Below are 27872 nucleotides of genomic sequence, written 5' to 3' on the forward strand. Positions count from 1 at the left end.
TTTTGAACTATAGTTACATAATTAATGTTAAATTTTTTGGATCTTCCCACAGATCACATTCCAGTTCATAGCAACATTTTCCACTCTGGTGCCTTTAGTAGATTGTTCATCTGTACTACAAGAAAGAAATGACCTCACAGAAGTAAGAATGCTTTCTGCTTGTAAAAGGATTGGTTAACTGAGTTATAACTCTTATTGTAAATGCATAGTAATATTTGATAGTGTAAATACTAGTAGTTTAAAATTACTATTTTGTGACTAAAATGATATAAATGGAGGACCAGGTCATTGGTAAGATAGTCTGGCAGAGCACCCACCAAACGACATAGGTCAAAAATAGGCTATTTTTGTAAACAACTGATACCAAGAGGTATATTTCAATTTTTTGTCACTTTTAATTTTTTGTTAAGCAGAGATGGTGGGGGTTTTTTTTGTTTGTTGATTTGGTTTGGTTTTGGGTTTTCTGGTTTTTTGAGCTTAGGAATAAATTTGTTGAGGTGATTGACATCTAATGAACAGACATTTTCTTCATTACTGACTGGTTCTTTTAGAACTATTTTCTTTATTGTAAATATGTTTCTACTTGACTTTTGTCATTTGGATGTTCAAGTAGTAGGAGAGAATCCTGTATACATACACCAGAAGCTTGAAAACTGTAGTTGATAAAGATGGCTGTTTGACTTCTGTTTGGGGCTCTTACAGAATATGTTAAATACTTCTTACTTTGGTTCCTGGAAAGTAGTACGTTGAGTTATTCTAAATTGACACACGGTTATGGTGCTATTTCTCACCATACTCACTACAATAATATAGTGTTAAATCTATTTTATAGGCCGTAATTGAGTTTTAATAGTTCCGAGAAAAATTCAAGGACTATTTTTAATTTTTCTCCACATTGAAATGTTATAGGTGGAACGAGAACTTTGTTCAGCCACAGCTGAATTTGAGGATTTCGTCTTACAGTTTATGGACAGGTGAGTATGTACCCCAGGCCCGCCCTTTATTAGACATTCAGAGATGACTGTCCTGTCCCAGCAACTTCAGTCTCTCTGTGTTGCAGCCTGTACATAGCCAGTGTCCCGGGACTGAGCACCTGAAGTTAAAAAAGACAATTGATAGTGAGCCATGCCCAAATGGAATAGCTCTCATTTGAATAGGCATGACAGTGGAGACTTAGGTAATCATCATCGAAAACATGAAACTAGTTTTTAGTTGCTAAACTTATACTTTCTTTGGATTGTTTAGATGTTTTGGACTTATAGAAAGTAGCACATTGGAGCAAACAAGAGAAGAGACGGAAACTGAGAAAATGACTCACTTGGAGAGTTTGGTCGAATTAGGCCTGTCTTCTACATTTAGTACAATCCTCACACAATGTTCCAAAGAAATATTTATGGTAAGAGTTGCATTGCTGCAAAAAATTAAATCCCAGTCTTGTAGGTTTTTTTGTGTGTGTTTTAAAAATTGAAGTTACGGGGAGCCTGGGTGGCTCAGTCGTTAAGCATCTGCCTTCGGCTCAGGTCATGATCCCAGGGTCCTGGGATCGAGCCCCGCATCGGGCTCCCTGCTCGGTGGGAAGCCTGCTTCTCCCTCTCCCACTTGCCCTGCTGTGTTCCCTCTCTCGCTGTGTCTCTGTCAAATAAATAAATAAATTTTTTTTTAAAATAAAAATTGAAGTTACTTTAGGTATTATGCCATTTATCCTTTTTCTCATACTAAACTTCAAGAAAGATAAACAGTGGATTCTCATTATATTTGCAAATTCATCTGCTTAACTAAAATGTATTTGTAATCCCCAAATCAGTACTCATGGTGCTCTCGTGCAGACGTGTAAATGTAGCAAAAAATGTGAGTTCCTGGCTGAGGTTGAATAAGGTGACACGCTCTGCCTTCTTGTTTCAGCTCTGATGTAAACACACTTTTGAGTCTATTTAGTGCCCGGTTTTCCACATTGTATGCTTTTTGTTGGGGATTTTGCTGTTTAAAATGGCCCACAAGAGTAGCGCTGCAGTACTGTCTAGTGTTGTAAGCATAAGAGAATTGTGATGTGCCTCCCAGAAAATAACATGTTTTAGATAAGCTTTATTCAGGCATGAGTTACAGTGCTGTTGGCTGACTTCAGTGTTAATGAAACAACAATATATATTAAATACACATAAAACAAAATTATAAAATTTTATCAGTTGATGAAAACGTAAGCAGAGACTTGTATTAACTTAATCCTGTATTGCCCTGAGGAAGAGTGATTCGGTATTTGCTAATTCAGTGCGCGCAGCAGCTTTAGAGAATATACTACATACAACAAGAATCGACTGTATTGTTTTAATCAATTAAATACTGTTTGGGAGAAAAGTTTTGGAATTTGTTTATGCCATCACATAATAGAAATTAAATCCTAAATATAAAAATCTGGCAAGCTATAATGAATGGAAATTGGTGTGTCCTCATAGGACATTCTGTAAACATTCCCTTACTCAGTATTGGTTGACCCCTGTTATGTACAGTGTGGTGTTTAAGACCAGACTTTACTTCCATTTTTGTTTCTTCTCCCTTCATCTGAGATTATGACTGTTCAATATGTTTATCCTGAATAAAAGCTAACCTGCTTTACAGCTGCATGAAATATTTTCTGAGATTATGTTAGTATAAAGAAATGAACATAAATAATCTCATTGAGTCAAAATCTTTTGAAAGGAGTTGTGGATTAACAATCCTGAAAATTATAAACATCTAGGGGTCTTTCTTTCATTTAGCAATTAAGTTGAAATTCTGTGACATGGTTGTAAAATTAGACTGCTCCAGGTCTTTTAGAGTAGAGATAAATGTTTCTAGTTTTAGTTGTCAAAATAACAAAGTCTAAATGTTAGATAATTCAAAACCTTCCCTTTGTTACATTGGATTAGGCAACAAGATAATTTGCATTTACTTCCAGCAGCTGTAGTTTTGTATTTAATTTTTCTGTAGCAAATAAAATCTTGTGCCTAAAATGCACATTAGGGTCTTGTGCAAAAGATTGTTCATAGATCTTGATGTAACATCAATAAGCAAATCTTTGTAAAATTCAGATGGTTAAAAATTTCCTACTTGGTTATTTTTAGTTTTAGTCCAACCCTCATTTTCTTTCATGTTTCATAAGATGTTTAAGTTTCTTAAAAATGCTGATAAGACCTTTTCACTTCTTACATATCTTAACAGGTGGCCCTTCAGAAGGTTTTTAATTTTTCTATTTCGCATATATTTGAAACAAGAGTAGCAGGCCGCATGGTGGCAGACATGTGCCGAGCTGCTGTAAAGGTGAGTTTGGGGTTTTTGGACTGATGAATTAATGAGTCAGTAACCAACAGGTTTATATGGTTAATTCTTTTATACATGCTTTTTATACTTAAAATACATCGTTCTTTCGGTATCAGTTTACAACCCTTATTTGCCTCTGAAAATAGTGTCAGGGTATACTTTGTGACTGTTGAATATTCATGGCCTTCCAAAAAATTTATGTATACAAATATGTTTTCAGTGCTGCCCAGAGGAGTCTTTGAAGTTATTTGTTCCCCACTGCTGCAATGTTATAACTCAGCTTACAATGAGTAAGTCATAAGGTTATTATTCTGTATTTTTAATTTTAGGTAATAAAATTTTTTTTTTGTTTCTAGAACTCTGTTGGTGAAAAAAGATTCTACAAGCTGTGCAATATTTTAATTTTGTAGTTTGGGGCAGGGATTGCTCGAATTAAGGTGTCATCCAGGTGACAGTCTAGAAATTTTACTTTATTAAATTAGTATTTTCATACATGTAAGAACCATGTAGAGGTTGCCATAAAAACATATCAGTCAATTTGTGAGATGTGGAGGAGCAGGCGCCCTGATTTGATGTGTTTATTTTCTTGAAAATTGAATTTTCACCTCCTCTGGAGCAAGTTCAGCTTCATGAAAAAGGAATGAGACTTTTCTCAGCAGTTAGAGATACTGAAGACAAATATTAAAAAATGATGCATTTAGCCATCAAAAAAAAAAATGAAATCTTGCCATTTGCAACGACGTGGATGGAACTAGAGGGTATTATGCTAAGGGAGATAAGTCAATCAGAGAAAGACATGTATCATATGATCTCACTGATAATGTGGAATTTGAGAAACAAGACAGAGGATCATAGGGGAAGAGAGGGAAAAATGAAACAAGACGAAACCAGAAAGGGAGGCAAACCGTAAGAGACTCTTAATCTCAGGAAACAAACTGAGGGTTGCTGGAGGGGAGAGGGGTAGAGGGATGGGGGGGCTGGGTGATGGACATTGGGGAGGGTATGTGCTATGGTGAGCACTGTGAATTGTGTAAGACTGATGAATCATAGACCTGTACCCCTGAAACATAACATTTTATGTTAATTTAAAAAAAGATGCATTTAGTTGGATGCATAGTTCTTTTTCCCTGATACTGTTTTGCCATTTTTAGATGATGATGTATTAAATGAAGAAGAGCTAGATAAGGAATTGCTGTGGAATCTTCAACTTTTGTCTGAGGTATTGTAAATCTTTGTAATAAAGAAATATGACTGTGAAAATGATGACTTGGTTTTAGAATTTATTTTTTTTAATTGACTTTAAAAAATATGAAAAGTCTGGGGTTTTTTTGTTTTTGTTTTTTTTTTAAGATTTTGTTTATTATTTGAGAGAGAGAGAGCATAAGAGAGCACAGGCAGAGGGAGGGGCAGAGGCAGACGGAGAGGGAGAAGCAGGGAGCCCAACACGGTCACTCCCAAGACCCTGGGATCATGACCTGCGTTGAAGGTAGACGCTTAATTGACTGAGCGACCCAGGTGCCCCAGTTTGTTTGTGTTTTGTTTTTTTTAAGTAGGCTCCATGCCCAGCGTGGAGCCCAGTGCACAGGGCTTGAACTCATAGCGCTGAGATCAAGACCTGAGCTGAGATCAGGAGTTTGGATGTTTAACCAACTGAGCCACCCACGTACCCCAAAGATTTATTTATTTATTTAAGTGATCTCTACACCCAATGTGGGGCTTGAACTCATGACCCCAGAATTAAGAGTCGCATGCTCTACTGACTGAGCCAACCAGGCTCCCTGATACTGAAAAGTCCTTAGTTTTAGATTTTCTTTATATAGCTACAAAAAGTCAGATAATGGCATTTTCTTGTTATCAAGGGAGTGTGATAATTGTTGATGACTTCATGTGCAGCGCTGTAATTTTTACTGATTAATTCTGATACTAGTAACTCATTAATTGAAAATTTTATCAGATTTGGCAATTCCTTTTTTTTTCCTCTCCATTTTCTCTCTCTCTCTCCATAAATTTGGCTGTCAGTTAAACATTTTCCTTTATGGGTTGGTTCACCAACAAACAGAGAGCTCCAATTAAGTTTGTCTCTTTGAGGAGATAGATTCTTTGAAAAGGATGGTACTGTGGCATATAAGGGCCTGAATTCAGAGAATTTGTTTTGATCTTAAGAAAGAATTGTAAGAATATACTTAAAATGACAATTCTAAAATGAATTAAAGTCATTTTAAGAAACACTGTTAATATTTTAGGCTACTTTAGTAGCTAAACATTGTTCGTTGCAGTAATTATTGATTCTTAATCTTATCACCAAAATATCCTCAACTGTTTTTTTCCTCTTTTAGATTACTCGAGTGGATGGGAAGAAGTTGCTTCTTTATAGGGAGCAGCTAGTAAAGATTCTCCAAAGAACCCTCCATCTAACCTGTAAGCAGGGTTACACTCTGTCTTGTAACCTTTTGCATCACCTCCTCCGTTCTACTACACTTATCTACCCGACAGAGTACTGCAGTGTGCCGGGTGGCTTTGACAAGCCTCCTTCCGAATACTTTCCTATCAAGGCAAGCATTTTCAGTAATTAAGAATTCAAGTACATACTGGGTTATTTTTCTAAGGATCCAGAGTGGGGGTTTTTTTTGTGTGTGTTGTGTATGAAGGTGTCACTTCTTTATTTTTAAAGTAGATTATTAAAATTATTGGAATGTTTTAAACTTGGGAAGTGTAACATAGTGCAGAACAGCCTAGTTTTTTTCTTTTCTGTTTGACTATGAAGTGGGTTGGTATGCTATATGTAGCTTGTATATTCCATATGATTTTATTGGAGAACTCAGTAGCTTTATAAGCTTATTGTTACTCTTACAGTAAACTCATATATAAGTGGCTCTTCAGGGAGACCTTTTTCTGGAGTGAGAATGAAGGGGTAATGAGTTTTTATGCCTGTTTTTTAGAGAGAAAGGGAGAAAGGGTGGAGAGGGGCAGAGAGAGAATCTTAAGCTGGCTCTATGCCCAGCGTGAGCTGGATATGGGACTGGATCTCACAACCCTGAGAGCACAACCACCTGAGCCACCCAGGCGCCCCTTCCTGGAAGACCTTTTAAGCTATGTGTACATCTTTTTTTTTTTTTTTTTTCCTCCAATTTCTCAGCTTGCTGAACAAATGTTACTCTTTTCTAGGACTGGGGTAAGCCAGGGGACTTGTGGAACCTGGGCATCCAGTGGCATGTTCCTTCTTCAGAAGAAGTGGCTTTTGCCTTCTATCTGTTGGACTCTTTTCTTCAGCCTGAGCTCATCAAACTTCAGCACTGTGGTGATGGAGAACTTGAAATGTCTAGGTTCGTTTTCTTTCATAAACACTTAGTGTTGTGTGGTTGCAGATTGAGAAAAATCTTTTTGTGTCTTTCCCTTTCTCTGTGGCATATCTGATGTATTCATTTTCAGTGTGTGTTTATATCTGCCATACATATAATTAAAAAACCATTTAATATAGTGTATAACAAATTTTGTCATAATACTTAAACCTTTTAAATAGAAAAACTCATTTTTTTTCTAGTTTGCTTTTTGTGATTTTTGCTTAGCAGTTTCACTTGTGCATCTTTTGGGAAGTGTATGGAAATGCCTGTTTTTCTAGATTCAGGTTAGATTTTGGGGGGGTTTTAATTTATTTTTGTAATTCATATTATTGATGTTAATGTTACTTAGTGAAATATTTCTATGAGTTTTTTTTTTCTTTCCCAAGAGGCTTTAGCAAAAAATAGTTATTTTAATAAGATCATTAGACTTCTACAGTTTGAATCTTTGGAAGTTCCTAAAATAATAGTAAGAAAATTAGTATGTGTGAAATACCAGGAAATTTTAATAAGCAAATTCAGTAGGAATGGTTTGGAGGAGGAAAGAAGTACGACTGATGATGTCTGAACTGCTTTTTGGAGTGTTTGGCTAGTCCATTTTTAAAAGATGGAGTATGCTGGAGGAACTTCTGTAATACTGTTTCCCCTTTTTATCAGTGGTAGCAATCTTTGGGTACATAGGTGATTACATTCAGAATTGATTCACAAAGAGCAGTCAGTTGCTGTTATTTCTGATTATTTAGAGCCTGTTTAATCGTAAGTAGGTCTGTACCGTATTACCAGTATAAATACCTGTTTATTACCTTGTATTATTAAGTGGGTAAACTGAAGACATTTGCCATTTCTTGGCCTTAATTTTGTATATCCCCACTTAAGGTTCTTGTACTTCATCCTAGACTCTCCAAGGCCTTTTGTTAACAGGGATTTAGAGTCTTCTAAAATATGAAAATACCTTTTATCTTTTCCAGAGATGATGTTCTACAGAGTCTGACTATAGTGCACAATTGTTTAATTGGCTCAGGAAACCTCCTACCTCCATTGAAAGGAGAGCCGGTTACTAACTTGTAAGTAAAAATAACTACTTTACATATTTTGCTGTTTTGCCATTTGGCATATATTTTAAGTCTTAGTCACATAATGAGTCACTGGTTTTATTATTGGTGTTGTTTCTGTATCACTTTAACCTTTTTGTCATTATTAGGCCAAAAATACCTGAGGCAGAATTTAGGTCTCTAAACTTTAAGGCTTCAATCAGATTTTCATATGGTACCAGGATAGGATAATTTTGAATGTTAATCAGTTTATAAATATTGATACTAAGTTCATCCTTTAGTTTCTGAGTTAAGATAAATACTCTTTTTGTCTGCAATCAGTGTTCATTAGGGATTTTATAGGAAAAATCTGCGTATTTTTAATATTAAAATTTGTTAAGTGTAACTTATTTTGAGCTTTTAAATTGTACTAAGTTGCTTTTATGAATTTAAGTGCTTTTCAGACTATTACAATTTTGAATGAATGCCTTGATTTAGTCCATTGTTAGCACAGTCATTTAAGTTGAAAAAAATTGAGCTTAAATGAAATCAGCAATATGTAACGTGAGCTCAGTTACTTAGTACTGAGATGCTAGTTTCAGGCCTAGTTTCAGTATACTGCCTTAGATCATTTTCTCTCAACATCAACATCTCATTGCTGAGCAAGTTCATGAAAATCACATAAAAATGAGTAAGTAACCCCTGCCCCCTCAAAAAACACAAAGAATTATTTGTTGGTTTGCAAGACAAATCTTAAAAACTTCAAGGAGTGATTTTAAAATGTGGCTTGCTTATCTTTCCCCATATTTTGTATAATCATTGTTTGGAGTCATGCTTTCTTATGATTCCCACTTAGTTCACTCTAGAAACTGTAAGGCATTGAACTTTAGATTGCTCGTTAGATTTGAGAGGGAGAAGTAGGTTCATCTCAGGTAAGGAAATCTGTTTTAAGTTTGTCTAGGGATTTGCTGAGTTCTTTAAAAGTACTTTTGGTTTTCATCAGTATTATAGTTTGATTTAGGGACAATTTTACCAAAAGTCATCTTTGTTAAGAGAGATTGATTTTAAACATTATTTAAAAATGAGAGACTTACAGAAATGGTTTTGATTTTCCTCATGATCTTAACAGTGTATAATATAGTAAGAATTGAACTCTTATGGCATGCTGAAAACCTATTTTGTACATAACAGATTTATTACATCAATAAATTTAATTCTGCTTGAACATGTTGACATTGAGAAATATGGTAATTTAATCCAATAAGAGCCAAAGCATGTATCTTCTGTATATATGACTAGAAGATTTTTAGTTTTGAGTGATCCTTAGGATGCACCGCTGAAAGGTCCACTCAGGAGGCTGAGAGGTTTCTGTTGGCGGTTCGTATCAGTATGAGCATATTTATGCCATGTGCACTACACTAGTGAGTTGAAGCAAGGTCTTTATCACTTTGAAATAAAAGCACATCAAGAAAAAAGTTCCTTATATTTGGTTATGATAAAACCAGTTAGGTTTGTAAATAATGAAATGCATTTTCAGTAAGGAAAAGAATACCATGTTATAAACATTTTATGAATGCCATGGACATTATAAGCCTTAAAATTGATCCTGAGAGTATCCTTCGTAGGTTTTTCCCAGAAAAGTTGAGAAGGAAAGGTAATTTAGACTGAAAAGTTTTGTGTTTCAGAATTTTCACTTTCGGAGTGAAAATTTAATATAAGAAGACATAATGAAGTAATACAAAATTGCATTTACTCTAAATATATAATGTTCATATATTTTAATAACTTAAAAGTAGAAATATGAAATGTTTTCTGGTATATTTAGTAATACATAATAAATAAAATACAGAATGAAAACTTCAGTTGTTTTAATCATTGAACCATACACATTTTTAGGACTGTTTTTCTATAGTTAGCAGGGATAATGATTATACAAAGTAGAATCAAAGATTAATGAGCACCCCTTTGCCTTTGAATCGCCAAAGAGGGGGTTTATAAAGTCTTTCCTGGACTTTTAAATAATTTGTAACAGAATCCTTTCCTTTAAAACCAATTTCTTACTGATAGCTCCTTCATCTGAAATCTTAACTTATTTTTACATTTTCTTTATATAACATCTCAACTTTTTTTTGCAGATAGCAAATTAGTTCTCACTAAAGTATCATAAAATAAAGTTAGCTTTTTAAATCTCAGAAATGCTTATTCTAATACAGGTCTATAATGTTAAAATTTCTAAATGTAAATTGATTTGAAAAAGCTAATTGGGTGCCTGGCTGGCTCAGTCAGAGGAGCGTGCAACTCTTGATCCTCGGGGTCTTGAGTTCGATCCCCACATGGGTATAGAGATTACTTAAATAAATAAAAAGAAAAAAACTAATCAAATAATTTCAATTTTGTGCCATTGTTCTATGATAAGTCATACATCCTAGTGTGAAGAAAGAATATCTGTAGCATAATTCTTGGAGATTATTAGCAGCTGGTCTTAATAGAGAAATAGAGTAAAATATATCGGGTGGGGGAGAAAAGGAAACATATAATTGTGACAAGTTCATTAGTTAGTGTAATGCCTAAGGTGCCTGAGGAAGTCACTCTTGTTAATAGCAAACAATTTGGCTGTGGTATTGTGGGACATTACGTATTTTCTGAAATACCAGACCAGTTTTTGGAAGCACATAGCAACTCAGTTTTCTTTAAAATTAGTCTTATATTTTTCTTATATATAAATCTCAATTAGGTAAAAACATTCTAGCTGCTTAATTTTTTGGTCAGATCTTTCAGTCTTAAGTTTGCCTTGCACATGTATTAGTAGTATTTGTCCTCTGGAAAATTGCAATAATGAGAAACTGGAAACTTGGTTCAGTTCTGAGTTTTCCTGTAAGAAAATCTAATTTAGTTCCTAATAGAATATATGGCTTAGTCTTAGAATCCCATTGTTCAGGTAAATGGCTACTAAATGTGCAAACCAATTTTATGTGCTTTGTGTTAGAGACTGACAAAATATAAAAACTTAGGTGAGTTGATTGTCCTAAGTAGAAAGTAAATGATGTACCTCATGGTATCTTCATTGTACTTTTTTTGGCCTTTGGCAATGTAGGATTACTAAATATCTTGTTGTATACATTATAAATTTTACTGTTTTAGAGGATGGGTAAAATAGGGTCCCTTGAGGGTAATTAAGTGTAAATTTCTTTAGTACAGTTTGAATTTTTGGCAGTTTTGTCAGATACCAAGGTTGCTGAATTAATCTTAAAATGGAACCTCTCTATTTTCTGTTGGAACCTTTAGTTAATGATTTAATAGAAATATGTGTGGTATAGTTTATACTCCTAGTTCTACCTCTATAGATGTGGAAGTTGGATTATGTCTTTGCAGGGTCATACAGGAATTTTGGACACTTGCCTTTAATCCTGAAATCGTCATTAATTTCTACTTTTGCAGTCCACTCTTTATAATCTTTTAGGTCTAACCAGCTGTCACAGGATGCAAAAAACTAACATCTATAAAAACAGGGTTACTCAAGGTAGAGGAGTCACCATTTTTCATCTCCGATATTTCTTCTTTACTTTTGTGCCCCTTTCCTCTGATAGATCTGTTAAAGCCATTCTTAGTTAAATCATTCTTAGGATCTCAGCTTATACTAACTTCTCAGGCAAAGAAAACTTCATAGTTAAGGTCTAAGAGTTGAGACCATTTCATTAATATGTGAAAGGATGTGTTGTTCTGCGATGAGGGGCAGGGCTAGCTAACCTCTCTTGGCACCTCCAGGAAACTACCCAGCTCTGCTGGGGGAGCTGCACACAGAAAAGGAAACAGTTACTACTCCACGGTGAGTAACCCTGTTTTCTCCTTATTTCACCTTCTGACTGTTTTCATTGATTTTTAAAAAGCTTGTGTGTCAGACATGGAAATAGTTCTTATGCTCAGAGTTAATTTTAAACCTAGCAACCTTTTGTTCACATGGTAGAGTAAGAGCCAGCTTTTCATTTGCGTTTATAGCTATTATTGATGCCCAGGATTGAATTGGATAACAGAACACAGAAATAGGCCAATTGTTTCCTGTGAAACACTTGTAACCTTGATTGGAAAACAAAATCTGTTAGTATTAGTGGCTTGGTTTTACACCTTTTATGTTTGCTTTCTTGGGGTGGGGGGAGAGTAGGCCATTCTTCCAGCTGTAGACAAGAAGTATTGTTTGCACTTGTTTCATGATAGTTCACCTAGCCTTCGTTTGCATATTGGATTTGCATTGTACATTTTGTTTTTATGTTACTAGTCATTTCTTCCTTTTTCACCATCCTTTCTCTCCCACCAGTGATTATTTTCATAGTTCTGCTTTAATCAAATCTGGAGAAGATTGCCATCTAGTGGTACAAATAACATAGCTGTCACACTTCTAGGTCTTTTTTTTTTTTTTTTTGGTGGCACAAATATTGAACACATTTTGTTATAAATTAGGTGCCCTGGTGCTGTCTAGTGCTTTGAAGCTGATTTAACTTTATTATTGTATAAATGGTATTATTTAAAATATGTTGTGTAGGAATTGTCAGAATTTTATTTAGTTCCTGAGGTCAAATTATTACTGTTTATAAAATGGACCAGTGAATGAGAAAAATGAATTTCACTTGTAGTGGGGCAGTGATGGTATTTGATCTAAATTCTATATATTACTACTATAGCTTTAAATCAGAACTCACATCTGTAAGTCTTGATGGCACTTTAAATATGTTCAGTTAAGATTCTGTACATAACTAAAAGTGACAAGAGCAGTCTCTAAGTATCAAGGTATAGGGCAGCACACATATACTTAGTGTGGCCACAAAAAGATACAGTCCTAAATCTTACTTGGATAATGGATAGAGATTTCTTTTAGAAAAGTATTCTTCTAAAGTCCAGAGGAAATACTTAGTATAAATATGTATTTACACTTGCTGAGAAACATTTAGTGTAAAACCTGTCAATCCAATCAGAGTTTAATTAATTTGTTAGAGAAGAAGGGATCTATTAAAACTGAGTCTTAGATAAATAAACATAAAAGGACTTTGTGATGGATAAGAACAAATAAAGCTGAACTATATGTCTAACCAGATGCCTTTGTACACTTGAGATATGAAAGATGTGTTTTAATTCACGTTTCAAAAGGAAAGCCTAAGCTGGGTTTATTTAAATGTACTTTTTAATACTTCAAAATGCCATATAGGTTGAGATACGTTAAAACACTTGTAAATCAGCAATAATCTTCAGATTTTCTGGTAGGGAAACAGTTCAGAGAGACATGAATTTTAAAAATAAGCATCAAGGCTCTTAGATGAGACTTGCTTTTAAATGTGATTACAGAGTTAATAATACTGGTATTACTAGAGTCAGAAAGGCATACAAGCAAATTTTTCAAATTCCCAACTGGATAGGTTTTTTTGTTTGATAGTTAGGGTTTTATGTGTGTATACACACACACAGTAAAAATTCAAAATAGCTCACTATAGTGGTTGCTTTTTTATGTTTGTAAGAACAATTTTATGACTAATTAAAATGCATGCTTGGTTCAATATTATTTGGTACTAAGTACAGACTGGGTAAGGTACAGTAGGATTCTTAACTTTACACAACTACTGATGTTTACAGCAGCAGCGAGGAGACATCAACTCTCATGTAATAGCTCATGGCAAGCCTTTTCCTGTGCTGTAATAGGGAAGGAAAGATGAGTGGGTGGGGTTAAAGGTCTTAAGCCTTTATGCTTATTACTGTTTGAGCACAGTCTTTTTCTCTTTGATGGTAAAATCTAATTTCAGTAGAGATGTTGGACTCCTTGAAGTTCATTGTAAAGGAATGTGATTTTATTTTTAACTGACTAGATTCTGGATACATATATATTATTTAATCATACACAATTTTACAGAATGCGCAAGTTTGCAAGATGTTGCCAAAGGCTGAAGCTTTATAGAATGAAAACCAAATTTTATGAATTTGAATTTGAACTTCAAAGTCTCTGGAAAGCAAATTAGTATTTTATATTATAAAATATAACCATTCTTTGTTTATACTCTGTAGGCTTGGTTTGAAACACGAGACAGTATTGTTGCCATCCTAGGTCCTAGATTATGGTGAGGAACATAGTTAAATAATTGGCAGTTTAGTAATCTTAATATTATTACCCATTTAGATAAATCCAAGAATTCATAACTACCAAGTATTAAGATAGAGATAACTTGCTTAATTCAACTTAAAAAAATACAATATAGATGGGGGTATATTGATTTAAAAGTAGTTTTTTCTTCATAACAAGTGCTGTGTAGTTCATGAGTGATGAATAATCAATCACTATAAAATTTCTTTTTATAACTAATTAGCTTTGTATTGGATAAGCTTACCCCATGTTTCCTTGGCATTTGTGCCTGTGTTCTTCCTCTTAGAAAGTCTTATCTTTTTGTTTATAAAAAGTTGTTGAATTGATACTGTATTTTGAAATGTTGAAAATTATATTTTTCATTGAAAAAATTTAGATTTCAGATATAAAGGTTCGTATTCCCTGCTAAAATCTGTTCTTACATACCTTAAAAGTGACTTTTAATAGTTTAATGAGTTTAGCTGGGTCTTGTTCTGTTAGCATAATTCTTTGTGGCAGATCTTTAATTAGGAAATGCAGTGTTTTTATACCTGATCATCTTCAAAAGAAAATAATGGCATTTTAACTGCAGGTGTTAGGAGAGAGCAGTTTGGGTGGTTTTTCAGAGGAGGGGTAATGATTATTTAAAGAAGTTTGTCTGCTATATATTCTATAATAAAATTTATTTGAATTTTTGGTGTCCAGTTTTAACCTTTATTATACCATTATAAAGCTGACTTTTCTTTGTATAATTATATATAAAAGTTTATCATCAGACTTAAACTTTTACACTTGAATATTGAATATCATTATTACGTTTATTTGGGTGGTGAATTCTCCCCCATAAAGTCATTAAGTTGAATTAACATTTTCTTTAAGATGAATAAGATTGTCCTTACTGAAACAGATAGCCTTAATCTTCAGGAGGACAGAGTAGAGAGTTGACGTATTGAAGATGAGAAATCTGTTTATTAAAAGAGCATCGTCTTTGTTTTGATTTAAACATTCTAGCAATGACACTTTTCCCTTTAATCCTTCTTATTGGTATTATTAATAAATACAAGCACTCTTGTTTTTATACAGGGTACCAAGTATGGTGTCCTTGGAAGAGACAAAATTGTATACTGGACTTGAACATGGTATGTAAATTCTAATCTGAGTAACTCTTGTGTGGACAGTTTTTGTCAGTTACTCTACAAGAGTTAAAATGGTCAGAGACAGATACCATATGATTTCACTCATATGTGGAATTTAAGGAACAAAACATGAACATAGGGGAAGGGAAGGAAAAATAAAATAAGATGAAAATAGAGAGGGAGGCAAATCATGAGAGATACAGAACTGCAGGAAACAAACAGGGTTGTTGGAGGGGTGGGGGGAAGGGGTAATTGGGTGATGGGCATTAAGGATGGCATTTGATATAATGAGCACTGGATGTTATATGCAACTGATGAATCACTAAATTCTACCCTGGTAACTAATAATATAGTATACGTTAACTAAATTGAATTTAAAATAAGGAATTAAAAAAAGAGTTAATACAGCCACTTTGGAAAACAGTATGGAGGTTCCTCAGAAAGTTAAAAATAGAGCTATCCTACAACCCAGCAATTGTACTACTAGGTATTTACTCCAAAGATACAAATGTAGGGATCCGAAGGGGCACCAGCACCCCAATGTTTATAGCAGCAGTGTCCACAATAGCCAAACTATGGAAAGAGCGCAGATGTCTGTCGACAGATGAATGGATAAGGAAGATGTGGTGTGTGTGTGTGTGTGTGTGTGTATTACTCAACCACAAAAAAAATGAAATCTTGCATTTGCAACAACGTGGATGGAACTAGAAGGTATTATGCTAAGTGAAATGACTCGAGAGAGGAATTCCATGATTTCACTCATATGTGGAATTTAAGAAACAAAGCAGAGGATCATGGGGAAGGGAGGGAAAAATAAAATAAAACGACATCAGAAAGGGAGACAAACCATAAGAGACTCTTAACTATAGGAAATAAACAGGGCTGCTGGTGGGAGGTGGGGGGTGGGGGGATGGAGTAACTAGGTGATGGGCATTAAGGAGGGCACATGATGTAATGAGCACTGGGTGTTATATGCACCTGATGAATCACTGAACTCTACCTCTGAAACTAATAATGCAGTATATATTAATTAATTGAATTTAAATGGAATAATATGTAGTTAGAATTTTCCTAGTCTCTTTCTCATAAATAAAATGAGTATTAGTTAATTATACAATAGCTGTCTTTGCTTTCCCTGGAGAAACTGGAAAATTATTTATATAAAGAATAGCCAAGAAAAGGTAGAAATTGGACTAGGTAAATAAATATTTGGTTGCTTTCTCTGTGCAGAGGCAGATTTTCATATATTATCATGTTCATTTATGTTTAGAATTATTTTAGAAATGATACATTATACTTGATGTGAATATGGGAATATTATAACCTTTATTCTAGCTTTGTGTCCTTCTGTCATAGTGAATTAAATTTCATATAAATATGTAAAACATTGTGTTGATTTAATATTCTGAGTCTAACATTAATAGAAATTTAGTACATTTCCTTATCGTTGGATTAACAGTGGAATTAATTGCATAGATTAATTGCTTTAAGGTGTAATTTTTGTTTGCTTGATTTGGGTCACCCATAACCAATTAAAGAATCCTATGCATTTATGATCTCTAAGTAGTGAATAGGACTTTGAAATATTAGCAAAGATTTTTTTTTCTCCTTCCTCCTTGCCTACCCAAGAAAGTTTTATAAGCAGGTCTTTGTAAATGTGAAGGTTTTAAAAATTACTCTGTATCATGCCTAGACACTAATCTAGCTATGAAAAAGGCAGACCCACTTGGTTTTTTTCCTGGATTACATGATTGATTCTTGACATAAACTGTTTATATAAGTAAGCTTTAACAGCTGGGGAGGATTCAGTGTGTTTAAAATGCCTTGTCTCATTTTTTAAAAAATAGATCTATCCAGAGAGAACCACCGAGAAGCAATTGCTAGGGTCATAAGGAAACTTCTTAGTAAGTACATATATGCATTTAACTTATTTTTACTAATAAATATTTAGGAATTTTATAGCGTATGTGCTTTTACTTAACTTTATTTAAATTCTAAATAGTGAGAATATCAGGCAATGTTCTTTTCCTTAACTAATAGATTCTTAACTGATATGTCAGGAGTCCTGTAGTCATTCAAAATATTTTAACCAAAATCCATTTTCTTCTATTATAGACCACATACTTAACAATTCAGAAGATGATACCAAGTCTTTGTTTCTTATCATAAAGGTACAGTTATCCTTTAATAGTTGCATGATTATTAATGTGACTAGTTTTGACATGATGGCTTATAAATAAATACAAAATATGAAATTCTTTGACACAGATTATTGGAGACCTCTTGCAGTTCCAGGGATCTCACAAGCATGAATTTGACTCCCGTTGGAAAAGCTTTAACCTAGTAAAGAAGTCAATGGAAAACCGGGTCGGTATTTTCACCTAAAAACTCTAAATTAATTTTTTTAAATGTGTATAATATTGACAGTCACTTGATTTAGGGATTGTTCAGCATACAGAGGAAGTTTCCCTGTAAGTAAAAATAGATTTTCAAATATTATATCACGGTATAATCAAAAGAGTCCTGGGGAAATGTTTTCCTCTTACAAACTCTGCTGTGAGTTTCCAGGAGAGTGAACTCTCATTGGGAATTTGGAGTGTGATAATGTGGCAGGCTGCCTTGTAAGAACTTGAGGGAATAAAAGATAGGAGGAATTGTCCACAGGCATGGATTTAAAGCATCTCACTTTGTGGAGATTTTAGAAAAATAGCTCTTATGTTATCTTTGTGTCCAGAAGTCAGTACAAGCTTCTCAGGAGCATGGAAGAAAGAATATTTAAGCCAGCCATTTGATGTTGATAGCAGTGTTCTGTAGGAAACTTTTATGGAAGCTGAGTCTAAAAAAGGTTGTAGGAGTTTATTGTTTAGGCAAGGGTCACTACGTATTTTAGAGGGAATGGCGTGTAAAAGGGCAGGGAGACATACAAACATGGCATGTGTTAGGGAACAGTGGCTATAGGGCAGAAAAGGCAGGAGGCAACTAGGTCATTTTTAGTTTGAGTTTTGTTTTTGTTTTTTTAAGTTTATTTATTTATTTAAGTAATCTCTACCCCCCCAGTGTGGGGCTGGAACTCAGTGACCCTGAGATCAAGAGTCACTTGCCCTTCTGACTGATCCAGCCAGGTACCCCCAGGGTGTTTATAGTTTTATTCCCAGAAAGTGCTTCAGTTTTATATTCAGCATGGAAAGAGTCGTTAAAGGTTCTGAAGTAGATCTGATCTGAATATTGGAAAGATCAATCTTTAATCACCGATGAGGAAAAAAACAGCAGTAAGAGATTGCGACTGGAAGCAACTATCACAGTAGTCCAGATGGAAAAACACAACCCGAATCAAATCACTGGCATTGGGATGGAATAAGGTGTTTTGAAAAAGAAGAATTTGTAGAGACTTGATGACTAGTGAGATAAAGGTGTGAAAGAGAAGCAGTCTCTGAGTTCCAGATATCTGCCTTTAGTGACCAGGTAGAAGATGGGGTGGTAGAGGAGACCATAAAAGATAATTTTTAGAAAAGTAAAAGGTACTATATTCTATAGTAAACATACACAGTTACCTGGAAAGGCTATTTGTAAATACAACAGAGTCAAGCAATTTTCTTAGTAGTCTCTTTTTGTACTTTCAGTATTTGACTGAATAAGGACCAGCTCAGTTCCTCTCCCATGCATAGATCCATTAATAAACTACCAGAGAAAAACAGGGTGTTGGATGAACTATTTAAAGGAGATATTTCTACTATTAGCCATAAAATTAATTGAAATAGTATCTTTTAATGTAAGCCTGATCACTTCAGAATAAATGAAATACCTCCACCAGCCCAGTGTGAACCTTTACAGTTCAGTAAAAATTTTTCAGTAGGGGATTCAGGGGAATCCATGGATGCAGTCAATTAGGGACAATGTTGAAGTGTCTTCTTTGTTTTTTAGCTCCATGGGAAAAAACAACATATCAGAGCACTGTTGATTGACAGAGTTATGTTGCAGCATGAGGTAAATCTCTTTAAAATCATGATGACTTTTTTAAATGACAGTTTTCCAGATGAATATGTAATTATTTGTGTTACTTCATAATTAAATGAACTTTTTAGTAAAAACTTGGAGATTTGATTTTACATTGTTTTCTTTTCGTAGCTACGAACACTGACTGTTGAGGGTTGTGAATACAAAAGGATACATCAAGATATGATCCGAGATCTTCTTCGTTTATCTACAAGTTCATACAGTCAGGTAAGGCTCGTCCCCTCTGCCCCCCTCCCTTGCCCCATGTTCCTGTTTTATTACAATGCAATCTAAATAGCCCCATTTCAAATACAAGGAAGTTTAAATAATTTATTGGTGGGGTGCCTGGGTGGCTCATTCAGTTGAGCGTCCAACTCTTGATTTCACGTCAGGTCTTGATCTCAGGGTCGTGAGTTCAAGCCCTGGATGGAGCCTACTTAAAATTATTATTATTAGGGTGCCTGGGTGGCTCAGTTGGTTAAGCGACTGCCTTCGGCTCAGGTCATGATCCTGGAGTCCCAGGATCGAGTCCCGCATCAGGCTCCCTGCTTCTCCCTCTGACCCTCCTCCCTCTCATGCTCTCTGTCTCTCATTCTCTCTCTCTCAAATAAATAAATAAAATCTTTAAAAAAAAAAAATTATTATTATTATTACTATTTATTGGCATAGAATGCACCTTTCAAATCACAAATATTTTCAAGCTAATTTTAGTAGTCTTTTAAAAATAATGTTTACTTTACTGTTTGTATTGCTTCTTTTTTTTTTTTTTTTTTTAAAGATTTTATTTATTTATTTGAGAGAGAGAATGAGAGAGAACACATGAGAGGGGATAGGGTCAGAGGGCAAAGCAGACTCCCTGCTGAGCAGGGAGCCCGATGCGGGACTCGATCCAGGGACTCCAGGATCATGACCTGAGCCGAAGGCAGTCGCTTAACCAACTGAGCCACCCAGGCGCCCTGTATTGCTTCTCAAAAAAAATTTTTTTTAAGATTTTATTTGTCAGAGAGAGAGAGAGAGAGAGCACCAGCAGGGGGAGCGGCAGGCAGAGGGAGAAGCAGATTCCCTGCTGAGCAGTGAGCCTGATGTGGGACCCGATCCCAGGACCCTGGGATCACGACCTGAGCTGAGGCAGACGGTCAGCCGACTGAGCCACCCAGGCATCCCTCAAATTTTTTTTTAAATGTAAAGTTGATAGATAGTGCTAGTGCAATGTTGCTGCCACTTAATCAAATCACATTGTGAACGCCAGTCTCTAAAGGCTATATAATTCTTCCTAGATGTTATGCTTGGGTTTTAGCAACCTGCTACCATATGAATTATGGGGTCCATCCTTGAAGGTAGCAAAGGACCAAGAGATGATCTCCAAGCACAGAGAACTGGAAAAGCAAAATTCATGAATAGCTAATTATTCTATCCTTAATAAATAATATAAGTTAGGACACTAGTCTCTAACTCAAAGATTTCACCTAAAGAGTTTGAAATATGTACAGTGTGTCACTTTTACTATAATTGGTTATTACTCATTATGATTTAGTTCATGGATTATAATCTTATACTGAATCTTTTGTTTGGGTTTAAGACATACGGGCTTTTAACTTATGGTTTGCATTGAAAAGGTAAAGTTGTTCTGGGATTTTAGAAAGTCTTTGATTTTCTTTGCATAAATACAAGAGAAAATCTAACTCTTCTCATCAAAAGTAACTTAGAATAGAAAGTTAAATAGTCTGCTGATTATGTTATAGGACAAATGCATATCAGTTCTATTCAGTCTCTCCTTTATCAAAAATATTTGAACCTGTATAACCTAAACCATGGATGTGGTTGGTGGTTATGTGCTTTCCTTTTGGTAAAAAGATAATAATTTACTTGTTTTTGTTAAGGTATGTGCTTTGATATGTTTTTCTGTCACAACACTATTTGAATTTTGTTTTTGGTAATTTATTTAGAAACTTTTTGTTGTTTGCCTACTATATAATAAAGTCTTTTGTTAATACTTTCTTCAGGTCAGAAATAAGGCTCAGCAAACATTTTTTGCTGCCTTGGGCGCATATAACTTCTGTTGCAGAGATATCATTCCCCTGGTTTTGGAGTTCTTACGGCCTGATAGACAAGATGTCACACAACAGCAGTTCAAGGTATAGGGTTCTTTGTGTTTTTTTTATTATGAAAATTTTCAGATATACAGAAAGTTGAAAGAATTTTACAATAAACATCCGTATGTCCACCATTCAGATTCTGTATTTAATATTTTGCTATGTTTGGACAAATAGATAAATACATTTGCATATATATATCTATGTCCATTTTATTTTTTATGTATTTCACAATAAATTGAAGACATCAGTACCCCACACCTTTAAACATAGTCTTTTTTTCTCCCTAATTATTTACTCTTACCTGTGTTTATGATTGGTGTTATGATGGGGAGAAAATGTAGGCTGCAGTTTGAGTTGAGCAGCAGTGGATAAAGAGCCTAGCTGGCCTATAGGAGAGGGGGGTGAAAGACCAAAAGGTTTAGAGTAATGTAAACATCATGTTGGAAGGCCTGAGACATGAAGAAATATAGTAAGTTTGAGCAACTGAGTGAGAGTTTGTATGAGTAGATCAGAGAAGGAAGGAAATGACACAAGATAAGGAAAATAGTGTATCTCACAGGGGTGCAGGCGAGTATAGGTGAAACATAATGCTTATGCTATCAGATAGAAGTGGGTTGATTGAAAGTGATTTAAGAGGGAGAATTGATAAGATTTGGTGGTTGAATATGAAGGGACTGAAAAAAGGTATCAAAATTATTAAGGTTCTGGGTTGTACAACTGGTTATTGGGTACATCAGAGAGGGAGAGAAAAGGAAGAATAGATGATGAATTAGTTTGGACAAGTTAGATATGAAGTATTTCCTATAAACGAAAAGGGGGTGTCAAGTAGGTAGTTCAACATCATTTCACCACAACACACCATTTCAGTATGTGTTGATGAGAACTGAAAGCTTTGGGCATGGGTAAGAGAGCATAGGAGGAGAGTGAGAAGAGAAAGAGGACCAGGGGGGCAAGAGTTGAGAAAACTCCATTAGGACCCCATGAAGAAGAAGTAACCAAGAAGGGAAAGATCAGAAAGATAACCAAGATACGAGACGTTACAGAAGCCAATGAGAGATCTTTCCCTGAGAGAAGGGAAACTTAGCAGTATCATTTGCTTTCATTTGCCTTCTGCAGATAGTTAAGATGACAACATGTTCTTGAAGTTGGCTTGTAAGACAGGTCAACAAACTATAGCTTGGGCTCAGTTACTTGCTTTAGTAAGTAAAGTTGCATTGGAACATAGCCCCGTCCATGACTTTATGTATTTTGTCTGGCCGCTTTCGTGCCACAAGAGCATTGATAAGTAGTTGCAACAGAGACCATATGGCCAACTATTTGCTATTTGACCTTTATAGAAAAAATTTGCTGACCTACAATGTAGATGCATAATTCAAGAGCGTTGTGGAATGTCTGACTCTTAGGGTTGTATATTGTTGAACAAGTTGGGAGCGGTTTAAACGGACACAATCAAACTGGTCAAGTAAGATCAAAATTGAAAAACGTCTATTAGGTCAGTAAAATCAAAGTTACCAGTGACCTTATGAGAACCTGTAAAGAGGAGTAGAGCACACAGTGGGTAATAAGCCGGATCAGAATTGAGTTAGGGTGAATATTTAGAAAATAACATAATAGCTCTTTTCATTAAAATGGGGTATCATTCTGATTAATAGAGCCTTTATGAGTAAAAAGTGTACAGTATAGTTAAGTAACCTAGTTTTAATATACTTAAGAAAACAATCAGATTTTAGAAATTATCCCAAACATGCCCCTAAAATGCAAAGAGTGGCAAATGTTTGTGGCCTTTGTGATATAATTGTAGTAGAAGAGAATTATAATGGAAGCTATATCCTTAAAAACAACAGCCTTAAATTTCTGTATTATCTTATTCATAGATGTTCTTTGAGCTAACCCTTTATTAGATGACTTAGGGAAAATACTACTGGATGACAGTTAAATGTCGAGTTCAAGTTTCTGAAAGTAACATGTTAAATGTGTGAACCTATTTTACTAACCAGTATCAAGCACTTAAAGAATCAGTGTTTAGTACATTTAAAAAGATGTAAGTGAATTGGCTACAGCTAAACAGTGCCTCTTATTCCCTATATTATTTTTTCCTGCAGGGTGCCTTGTATTGTCTCCTTGGAAATCACAGTGGTGTATGTTTGGCAAACCTTCATGATTGGGATTGTATTGTACAGACTTGGCCAGCAATTGTTTCTTCCGGACTTAGCAAAGCGATGTCCCTGGAAAAGCCATCAATAGTGAGACTGTTTGATGATCTTGCAGAAAAGATTCATCGGCAATATGAAACAATTGGCTTGGATTTCGCAGTGAGCAAAACCATTTTTTTTTTTAACTCAGATTTTAGCGGAAATTAGTATTAGCTTTCTGTTCCCTGTTTGTACTTTAGTAATCACTATGAATTTGGAGCATGGCCAGGAGAGAGCTGGGTTGTTTTCTACCAAGAGGCAACAAAGGGCTATTACACTGTTGCATTTACCATGATTGTCTATATATCCATGGCCTCATTTTTTGAAGAGTTAATTATATTTTAGGTCACTCTTACTAGCCAAAGTCACAAAATTTGACCATAAGGTTCATTTTAGTTTATAGTGACGAAAATTAAAATTGGATGATTTGACAAATAAGAAAGTAAAGAATACCTGTATCAGTGGTGCTTGTATGGGGAGATGTAGCAGATGCATATGTACATATCCATCATAACTGAGGATGGATGAAAGTGGTGTGAGTGCCAGTGAATTGCCCTCTTCTCTAAGGTAATTGTGTTTGACACCCATCCTTGGTTTTAAAAAACCACTGCTCTAAACCTGTTCCTTTTCTATAAAACAGTCTTGCTGTTTGCAACTGTCATTAGATTATGCTTTTTTTTTTTAAGATTTTTATTTTTAAGTAATCTCTACATCCAACGTGGGGCTCGAACTCACAATCCCAAGCAAGATCAAGAGTCGCATGCTCTTCTGATTGAGCCAGCCAGGCGCCTTGGATTATGCTTTCTTTAAAAAAAGGTTTTTGGAGGGCGCCTGGGTGGTACAGTCAGTTAAGTGCCTTCAGCTCAGGTTATGGTCCTAGGATTGAGCTCCATGCTTGCGTGGGGAGTCTGCTTCTCCCTCTCTCTCTGCACTGCCCTCCCCACCCCTGCTCATGTTCTCTCTCTCTCTTGCTCGCTCTCTCAAATAAATGAATAAAATTTTTTTTTTTTAAGGTTTTTTAGGGGGGAGCATGGCTGACTCAGTTGGAAGAACATGTGACTCTTGATCTGAGGTTGTGAGTTTGAGCCCCATTTTGGGTGTAGAGATTACTTAAAAAATTAAAAAAAAAATTTTTTTTTTAATTAAAGTTTTTTTAAATTAGTACATAATTCACATGATAAAAATCTCACCCTTATATAACACAATAGTATATTGTGTATTCACAATAGTATATTCCCTGGGCTCTGCAGGCTTCGCTTAAAAAGAAAGCCTGTACCCAGGAATAGTGACTCCCATTCCCCCAGCATCCCTAGACCCTGGAGATCAGGAATCTACTTGCCTTATCTGTGAATTTGCCTATTAAGGACATTTCACATCATTGGAAACACGTGGTCTTTGTATCTGGCTCCTCTCACTCAGCATAACGTTGTCAAGATTCCTCCGTGTTCTGGCGGGTGTCAGTACTTCATTTTGTGCCCTCGCTTTTCTTTTTTATAAGATTCCAAAGTCCTGTGTTGAAATAGCAGAATTACTTCAACAATCAAAAAACCCCTCCTCCAACCAGACAATGCTTAGTTCAGAAGAAATTAAAGAAGGACTTAAACGCCAACAAGAAAAGAATGCTGATGCCCTAAGGTAATTATGAATGCCTACTTCTCAAGATAGATAGCGTTATGGGTAGCAGATTTTTAATATCTCTGAGATATAGATGCGTCATATATACCTCGTGAGATTTACACTGTGATTCTGAAAAAATACAGAATGTTAGGAGATCATTATTGTGAAGGTCCCGGATTGTCACTTTCAGCTACAGAAGTGGAATATACCATCTTAAAACTGTCTTTAAAAAACTGGCTTTTAGGGGCGCCTGGGTGGCACAGTTGGTTAAGCGTCTGCCTTCAGCTCAGGTCATGATCCTAGGGTCCTGGGATCGAGTCCTGCATCGGACTCCCTGCTCAGCGGGGAGTCTGCTTCTCCCTCTCCCTCTGCCCTTAACCCCTGCTCGTGTGTGCTGTCTGTCTCTCTCAAATGAATAAAATCTTAAAAAAAAAAAAAAAAAACTCATTTTAGGTTTTCAGAACCCAAGCAATTCAGTGCTTCAGTGATAACACTCAAGCAGGAGCCTTCCTAGCTTGATTTTGTCTTTGCCTTATGAATATGCTTATTATTTTTTTCCTAACACGTCTGTAGAAGTAATGAACTGTTACATTATACCCTACCACTTGTATACCTAGAGTGCCATAGAGGTAGACCACTTCTAACTAATTGATTACTACTCACAGATTTACTTTTGAATATCTGCTTGGAGACAGTTGAGGTGCTCAGTGTACCTGATACCTTTTTTTTTTCTCTCGGCCCTTCATTTTCTTTTCCCCACGGTCTCTCTTCACCCATCTGCTTTCACACTGGCTGGGTTCTCACAGGCCTTTTATAGTCTGGTGATGACACATAGAGGGGGGTGAATTTGGCTAGAATTTGAATTTGTTAGATTATTTGGTGTTCATCTTACTACTGTATTAAAACAATACCTCACCTAAAGTGTTTGGTTTTTGTTTTTGTTTTGTTTTTTTAAGGAACTATGAAAATTTGGTAAACACTTTATTAGATGGTGTGGAGCAGAGAAATCTGTAAGTGCAATTTTTTTTTAAATTCTCAAAGCTTTTACCTTAAATACTATAGGAGGTTTCTATCCTGAAAGCCATGAATGGCTGTGTCTCAAAAAATTATAGTCTGATTCACGAATTTAGAAAAAGAATAAGAGGTAAACTTTGGGCCTAATGATAGGAGTGGTGCTCATCAGGAAGCCTATATTAATTCTTAGGAAACATAATGTTTCAAATACAGTTTTCTTCTAAAAGTGGTTTTATGAGTGATATGTTTTGTGATTTTTTTTTTCCCCTTCCCCTTTTCAGGCCTTGGAAATTTGAACATATAGGCATTGGGCTTCTGTCTCTACTTTTGAGAGATGACCGAGTGTTACCTCTTCGTGCCATACGTTTTTTTGTTGAGAATCTCAACCATGATGCAATTGTAGTTCGAAAGGTAGATACTTTATTGTAGCTACAGTCTTGAGTTCGAGAATTTTTACCCACCTGAAGCCTTTAAAGTCTTCGCAGGATACACTTAATAAAGGCCTTGAAGTGTATTGATTTGGAATTTATCACTGTTGGTTCAGAGATAATAATTCATCCAGCCAATATATCAGGACATGTTCAGGCACTGTACATTTCAACACTGGGGTTACAGCAGGGAACAAGTTTATAGATTCATGGGAAATCCGGACTTTGAAAAATTAATGACAGGTGTGAAGTGTTGTAGGAAGGGAAAGATCTCTGAGGATACAACTTTTTGGTTTTAGTCACAAAGTGTTAGAGGTGGAGTGCGAGATGGGGCTGACCTAGCCTGCTGCATTAGAGAAAGACCTTTAAGATTCTCGGCTGAGATTTGAAGAATGAGCAGATATTGGCTTACCAAAGGAAGGATCGAAGTTTTCTAGGCAGACCAGCTTGGATGAAAGTTAGAACTTGAAGTGACTCGTTCCAAGTCAGATTTAGCACTCCCGTAGCTGTGCTGCGGGATGTCAACAGGTGAGGCAGTTACCTGCTTTTGAAAGAAGCGGAATCTAGCTGCTGCTTTGTTCAAGGCAGGCAACCAACCATTCAAGAATTTAAAAATGTTGACATGTGTACTTTACCTGTTTCTTTTCTAGATGGCAATCTCAGCTGTGGCTGGTATTCTTAAGCAGCTCAAAAGAACCCACAAAAAGCTGACCATCAACCCCTATGAAATGAGTAAGTACTACTAAATGTAATTAATATGCTTCTCAGTCACACTTGGGAAGTTACTTTGAAATGTATAAATTAATAGTTCTTGAGCTCAAATATTTTTCTATACAAAGTATAGAGGTATAGAAAGATCTCAGCACACAGTATGAATATTGTAAGGGAAAAACAGTTGACTTAGTGAAAACTAGTGATAAAAAGTATTTATACAACTAGATGGACCCTGGGGCACCTGACTGGCTCAGTAGGAAGAGTATGCGACTCTTGGTCTTGGGGTTGTGAGTTAGAACCCCACAATGGGAGTAGAGATTGCTAAAAAATATAATAAAAAAAATAGAAGGACTCTGTCAACATAATATATGTACCTTTTGCACACTCTCCACAAACATGTCATCTACTTACTTATCTCACCAGCCAAGCAATTATGCTAGTTATTTATCAAAGTGTGTTTCAGAGACTTAAAATTAACATTAATTACCAAAGACCATTATCATTAATACATCAGTATGTTAAGTGTTTCTCTCTGGGCGTAGGTTTAGAGGCAAGGCTAATTTTCTTCTTTATACCTTACTGTATTAAATTTTCTGAATAGTAATCTAATTAGAATGGTGATCATAAAAAATAATGAACTAACTTGATTTTGAGAGGAGTGGGAATGTCATTTTTATTCCTCTGGCTACCACATTTTTAATCTCCGGTAATTTCTGTGATACTCAAACAGCTATCTTCAGTCCGCCCCTACCCCACGTTTGGGAGGGGAGTGTAGCTGTGCAACACCGTCTTTATTTGGGAACACTATAAAATGGTGTTAACAAAATGTGGGAAGGACTTTCATTATACTCCCTATACTATCTTGTTTGTTTTTTTAGAGAGGGGTAGGGTAGGGGTAGAGAGAGAATCTTAAGGAGGC

General features: G+C 35.4%; 1 protein-coding gene across 1 annotated transcript in view; it reads left to right on the forward strand.

Moving 5' to 3' along the window:
• PSME4 (proteasome activator subunit 4) overlaps positions 1 to 27872 on the forward strand; it is a 111619-nt gene that overhangs the window by 53527 nt on the left and 30220 nt on the right. Inside the window, exons 12-32 of the mRNA XM_021701246.2 lie at positions 53 to 142; positions 910 to 974; positions 1246 to 1396; positions 3196 to 3294; positions 3515 to 3584; positions 4446 to 4513; positions 5631 to 5846; positions 6460 to 6617; positions 7601 to 7696; positions 14847 to 14902; positions 16747 to 16803; positions 17015 to 17070; positions 17168 to 17266; positions 18821 to 18883; positions 19025 to 19120; positions 20896 to 21027; positions 23091 to 23300; positions 24679 to 24815; positions 25754 to 25807; positions 26093 to 26222; positions 26890 to 26971. Of these exons, the coding sequence (XP_021556921.1) occupies positions 53 to 142; positions 910 to 974; positions 1246 to 1396; positions 3196 to 3294; positions 3515 to 3584; positions 4446 to 4513; positions 5631 to 5846; positions 6460 to 6617; positions 7601 to 7696; positions 14847 to 14902; positions 16747 to 16803; positions 17015 to 17070; positions 17168 to 17266; positions 18821 to 18883; positions 19025 to 19120; positions 20896 to 21027; positions 23091 to 23300; positions 24679 to 24815; positions 25754 to 25807; positions 26093 to 26222; positions 26890 to 26971 (2185 nt within the window). The remainder of the gene's footprint in view (positions 1 to 52; positions 143 to 909; positions 975 to 1245; positions 1397 to 3195; positions 3295 to 3514; positions 3585 to 4445; positions 4514 to 5630; positions 5847 to 6459; positions 6618 to 7600; positions 7697 to 14846; positions 14903 to 16746; positions 16804 to 17014; positions 17071 to 17167; positions 17267 to 18820; positions 18884 to 19024; positions 19121 to 20895; positions 21028 to 23090; positions 23301 to 24678; positions 24816 to 25753; positions 25808 to 26092; positions 26223 to 26889; positions 26972 to 27872) is intronic.

This window comes from Neomonachus schauinslandi, chromosome 10 (genome assembly GCF_002201575.2).
Source record: "Neomonachus schauinslandi chromosome 10, ASM220157v2, whole genome shotgun sequence".
Lineage (NCBI taxonomy): Eukaryota > Metazoa > Chordata > Mammalia > Carnivora > Phocidae > Neomonachus > Neomonachus schauinslandi.